General features: G+C 37.7%; 2 protein-coding genes across 3 annotated transcripts; both read left to right on the forward strand.

Annotated features, from left to right (window-relative positions):
• Positions 1-1,799: 1,799 nt before the first annotated feature.
• On the forward strand, positions 1,800-5,094 carry LOC145624011 (protein WHAT'S THIS FACTOR 1 homolog, chloroplastic-like). Of its 2 annotated transcripts, none has more exons than XM_081676937.1 (2): positions 1,800-3,261; positions 4,066-5,094. In XM_081676937.1, exon 1 carries the CDS (start codon positions 1,912-1,914, stop codon positions 3,145-3,147), a length of 1,236 nt encoding a protein of 411 aa, XP_081533063.1. In that variant the 5' UTR covers positions 1,800-1,911; the 3' UTR covers positions 3,148-3,261; positions 4,066-5,094. The 2 variants fall into 2 exon arrangements, with proteins under 2 accessions (XP_081533063.1, XP_081533064.1); XM_081676938.1 differs by having other exon boundaries at positions 1,800-3,255.
• Positions 4,415-4,900, forward strand: LOC145625160 (uncharacterized). Its single transcript, XM_081678238.1, has one exon. It carries the CDS (start codon positions 4,415-4,417, stop codon positions 4,898-4,900), a length of 486 nt encoding a protein of 161 aa, XP_081534364.1.
• Positions 5,095-5,798: the final 704 nt, after the last annotated feature.

Raw genomic sequence — 5,798 nt, forward strand, 5'->3', positions numbered from 1 at the left:
GTTGATTAGTTTTTTTTAAAATATTTATTTTAGAAATATTTTTATTAAAAAAAATCACCCATCTCCCCAACAGCCAGCCACGTCCTCCCTCGCTCCAACCCACGCCGGCGGCCGGCCTCCCCCTCCCCCCCTGTGCGCCTCTCCTTCCCCTTGAACCACCATGCCTTCCCTGAAACCAACTCCCCCAACCCTGAAATCCCCCTCGAAAATCCTCAAATTCTCGATCTCTTCTCCCTAAATGAAATCAGATTAATTCCTCAAATTTTCGAAGCTTTAGGGTACGATTTTGCTCGGTTTTTTTGTTTGATTTTGCTGGGTTTGATTTCGCTCAGTTTTGAGGGTTATTTTTGCTCGATTTTAGGTTTCCTTATGTTTGATTTAGGGTTTGAAGGGGTGTTTTTCGCCGGTAAGGAAGGGGACACCGGCGATGGGAGGAGAAGGCTTGGTCATAGGAAAGAGAGGAGGGGGTCACCGGCGGTAGGAGGAGAATGTTCGGTTAGAGGAGAGAGAGGAGGGTGGTGGAGGAAAGGTCGCCGACGGTTTGTGAGGGTATAGGAGGGTCGATTAGGGTTCTTCGAGTGTGGTGGGATGGGTGGGGGAGGTTTCCAGGTGGTTTCGGGGGTGGGGGAGGTGAAGTTCCAGGTAGTTTCAAGGGAAGTGAGGTGGAGATCGAAGGGGGAGGGGAATGGTTGTTCACCGGCGCCAGAAAAGGGGAGGGGGTCTAGGTGGCGCCGGCGCCGGCAAAGGGAGGGGCTGGTTGCTGGTTCATTGAGAGGGTTGGGTGTTTTTTTAAAAAAAAATTTAAATTTAAGTTAATTATGAAAAAAAATAATAAAACTAACCATGGTTAATGATTTTAACTAAAATGATAATTATCTTTGATAAACAATAATACAATGTTACCAAAGATAATAAGTTTTTTGCAATTTACCACTGAGAAAGTCAAAAAACACGGTGTTACCAAAGAGAATTTCCCTACTTTATTTCTAATACAAACACTTAGCCTCTTGATATATAAGTACTACTGAAAAAAGCAAAACGACACCTCGAAAACAATATTGAAGAAACATATAACAGTATTAAATTTATTATAACAAGCTCAGACTTAAAATAACAGTATTAAAATAGCAAATGACGTTTTTTCAACACTTAGCGGAAAAAAATTCAACGTAGGTATGGACCTTCGTTGTCTCTACCTGGTAGTGGACAATACTTTCTCCAAACTTTTTCTGATTTTGTAGTAGGGTTTTCAAAAAAATAAATAAATAAAATAAAATGCTAGTTGATATCAAAAGTGAATATTTAAAGGATAATTGTTAAGCAAAATTTCGTAATTGTAAATCAAGGGATTCAGGGGAGGAATTTTAAAGGGAGGAATGTTAGACATTTAGAAATGCATAACAAAGGGTATTAAAGTAATTATGCATATGTACAAACGAATAAATATTCTGATATCATTGGATGATCAAATGGTACCATTGAATATACAGTGATACTATATGTGCACATAATGGTATTATATATACATTCAGTTGTGCTAAATTTATGCGTAAATAGTACCACTGAGGATTCAATGGTACTATATAAACTTTCAGTGGAACAATCAGCATGTGGTCCCCCATCACGTGATACAATCCGATTAAAAAATAGGTGTGGTCCACCTACATGCCTCTCTCTTCCTATCTCTCTCCTCTTTTCTCTCTCTACCATGTGTTTTTATAATATTTTAATCAATGTTATGCATTAGTAAATGTATAACTTTCCTCCATTTCTAGTTCCTCGATTCAGGGCATCAAATGTTTTTGTTATTGGAAATATGAGGCGCACAATATCCTGTAATATTTCATGGTTAGTGACAATATGAAATGCAAGTTTTTTAATTCAATCATTTTAACTTAATCCAAACTTACTATGCTACAAAACTCTCATAAAGCAATCACTTTCTTCAACATTATAATACCCCCAAAATTCCCCCCAAATTCGATTTCTAGGGTTTGGAATCTGCTACAATGTGCATCATTCTGCAATCTCAAAGTCCATTGGCGCAAAGACGAGAAACTCGACGAATCAATTCGAGGCGAAAAAAAATGGCGGCTTTGCGCTCGAGTCGTCAAAGAGGTTCTCAACGAACCAGGTCAGGTGATGCCATTGCGTTACTTAGAGAAGCGTAGAGAAAGATTGAAGCTCAACGTCACTGCAAAAGTATTCATTGATCAAAACCCTCTTCTTTTTGATACTTATTTTGATCGAATTCGACCTAATTCGGATTCTGTTACTTTTATTAAACCTTGTGAATCACTTCGAAGGTTTTTGGAAGAAGAAGAGCGGATTTTTGCTGAAAATGAGATGTTAATTGTTTCAAAAATTTGTAAAATGTTGATGATGGCGAAAAATAGGGTGATTAATGTGGAGAAATTGGTTCATGTTAAGCGAGAATTCGGGTTTCCGAATGATTTTTTGAGCAAATTAATCCCCAAATACCCTAATTACTTCAAATTTGTTGGTGGTTTTGATGAGAAATCGTACTTAGAGTTGGTTTCTTGGGAACCCGAGTTTGCGAAATCAGTGATAATGTTGAAGGCTGAGGAAGAAGAGAGGTTAACTGGGATTAGGGTTAGGCCTTCATTTGATTGGAAACTGCCACCAGGGTTTTATATCAAGAAAGGAATGAGAGAGTGGGTTAGAGATTGGATGGAGATGCCTTACATTAATCCTTACGACGATGCGTCGCATTTGGACTCGAGTTCGAGGGAAATGGAGAAGAGGATGGTAGGGGTACTTCATGAGTTATTATCGTTGTCGTTGTTTAAGAGGATTCCTGTTCCGATTTTAGGGAAGTTTAGTGAGGATTACAGGTTGTCGAATGCATTTTCGAGTGTGTTTACTAGGCATTCGGGTATATTCTATATGTCTTTGAAGGGAGGGATTGAGACCGCGGTGTTGAGAGAGGCATATACGGGTGGTGTATTGGTTGACCGGGATCCGTTGCTTGAGATAAAGGACAAGTTTGTTGAGTTGTTGGAGGAGGGGTGGGAAATGAGGATGGAGGAATTGAGGTTGAAGAGGGAAAGTGCTCGTAATCGCAATAAGTCTGTCACGCTTGGGAGTTCGGAGTTGAAGTCTCAAGAGGATGATGCTCATCTTTGAAATGGGGAGAAATGTGCTCGAAATTGTTGTTATGCTGATGGCAGAGATTTTCGCACTGGTTGCAAATGCTCCAAGCGTTCAATTGTTCACAGTGGCCTTATATTTTGGGTATTGGTAGGCATGGTAGCAAAAGTAGAGTTGGTGGAATTCAGTTATATGCTAGAAAATATTGATTCCACTTCCAATTTGATGTTGCTAGTTATGTTTGTTTACTTTGGATTTTAAATAATTCAATCTTAGGGTAGTAGAGAACCTGCTCCATGGCATTTTTATACTTGTTCTCTATTATTTCTCGTTGTATGACTGCTCCTATGTTCGAGTATAATTTCTGCTATAAATAACTTGATACAAATTGTGAACACTTTGTGCAATTGGTGCTATACCATCTATATGATTTTATGTGATTACAGCTGAATATATGCTAATTTAAATTCTCTAAGTGCATTAGACATTGTTTGACACTGAATTGAAAATGCTGAAGGTTGAAAGAATGTCAAAGGAAAACATATATGATTTTATATTTTAGTTATTCACACAACTGAAATATGGATTTAGCTGTATTTGGCCATCTATTATTGTCAAAAGCTACTTGGAATGCTTTCCAATAGCTATGATCAGATTTGTCCAATGTTTTTGTGTTTGCCCTCCCTAGCTAAATTCGGCTTCAGTTTTTGTTTCTGTGTTGAGTAAGAGTTCTAAAGGATTAACATCGTGTACTTATGAATGTGGTATATGTGTGAACATTGATCTGGCAACCTTTTAAGCATGATTTCATTGCAATCTTTCTTAAAATGAGGGTACTCTATCCTCAGATGGTTTTTGTCTAGTGTGGAGATACCGAGGTTTATAGTTTGCACGTTTCGTACTTAGTAGACATGCAGTTTGCAATTTATTTGATTGATTGTCTTTCTTATGCAGGAGACGGGAAGGGAACTTCAACCAGAGGACAAAATAGGAGCGAAGTTGTCATGACAACAGCTAGGAAGGGCAAATATTATAATAATCTAGTAAATGTTGCTCACACAAAAGAAATGGCATATTTTACAACCGTCCGGAACCTAATCTGCTTTATATCAGCTGGTATTCAAAATCACTCCCTTGTCATCTTCTGTTATATACCATCAAAGAAGCACCTTCTTGTGACCAACAAGAAGTGCATGAATGCCCTACTATTTAAGTAGAAGCTAGTTAGATTTTACTTAAGTACAGAAGAACATTATTCTTTTATCTAGCATCTGTGCCCTTTTAATTTGTCATGCTGCTCAAGATGGAGAGAAAAAATATTGCTTTATGGGTTTTCATTACTACATTCTTAGCTGTGATATCTAAGTCAAATTGTCAATATAGACCAGCCCCTGCACTTCCATTCCCGAGTTTTCCTGCACTCCGTCCTTTGTGCCTTTCCCAATTTGCCCTTGTTAATCATGCATGTTCTATGCTTCCTTATTCACCGTTGCCCCCTCCTGCTCCACCTGCTCCACCAACTCCTCCTGCACCTGCTCAACCCCCTTGCCCCCCAAAAACTGGCCATCGACATGGACACCATCACAGGCATAGGCATACCAGTTCCGCCCCTGTCAGTGCTGCAGCAGAGGAATGTTGCCGCTGGTTGAAAGAAGTCGACACTCAATGTGTCTGTGATTTGCTCGTTCGTTTGCCTATATTTCTGGCCAAGCCTTCACATGATTATACGGTTAATGTTAGTGAAGACTGTAGTGTCACCTATCAATGTCCAGGCCGGGTGATGAATTGATTTGTGAGGTTGAATTTGATTTATAAGGTGTTAGGGTATGTACTATGTAGGCTAAAGGGGTATGGTAATTATTTATGCAACTTTTTAAATAATAGCTATTTATGTATAGTGCTTTATTTTGTCTGTACTCTTCAAATAACATAGCTCTTTGCATATGTATAACTATTAATTTCTTTCACATCGGATTTTCTTTCCCTTGATTGAACTGTTGTAGCACTTTGAAATTAGTCTATCATGGTGTCACAAGCGAATATCGCAACAGCAATGCAACACCTTGTGAAATTCTGGCCATGGATGATGGCGTATGGGAAGGCCAAAGTGATTGTAAGCCTAATGCTTTGTTTAACACAGTAGCTTTGAAAACTGTCTTGCAGAAAGGTTCGTTCTTATAAATACACATTGAAAGTGTCAATTCCTTGTCAAATGGTTTTAAAGTCACCATCTCTATCTCCAATGGTGGATCTTAAATTTCATAATATTGTTTAGTCATTATTTTTGTTATCTCCAATGGTTAGATCTAATTAGTAATTACAAATATTTGAAATTAATCTTGGGGCTTATACCTCTGGTAGACTGGTAGTGAAAGTGTAAGGGGTTCGTCAGGTGACTCAAGTCACTCAACCAGGTTGGGTATGTATACACTAATACAAATATCCGAGATATTTCTACAAAAATAAAACTACCTCGTTATTATAGATACATTGTTTTGGCCTTATTTTTCTACACACTACTTCCACATATATATATATATATATATATATATATATATATATATATATATATATATATATATATATATATATATATATATATATATACCTTTAAAAAGTTTGAGAAAATTCTTATAAATAGTGTTTGGACAATTACACAGTATATTTGCTTATTTGCCGTAATTCAT

Source organism: Chenopodium album, chromosome 3 (assembly GCF_948465745.1).
Source record: "Chenopodium album chromosome 3, dcCheAlbu1.1, whole genome shotgun sequence".
In the NCBI taxonomy this organism is placed as follows: domain Eukaryota; kingdom Viridiplantae; phylum Streptophyta; class Magnoliopsida; order Caryophyllales; family Amaranthaceae; genus Chenopodium; species Chenopodium album.

What these genes read in the sequence shown, in the direction of transcription:
- LOC145624011 (XM_081676937.1), top strand. Translation starts at nt 1,912, where the DNA reads ATGCTACAAAACTCTCATAAAGCAATCACTTTCTTCAACATTATAATA.
- LOC145625160 (XM_081678238.1), top strand. Translation starts at nt 4,415, where the DNA reads ATGGAGAGAAAAAATATTGCTTTATGGGTTTTCATTACTACATTCTTA.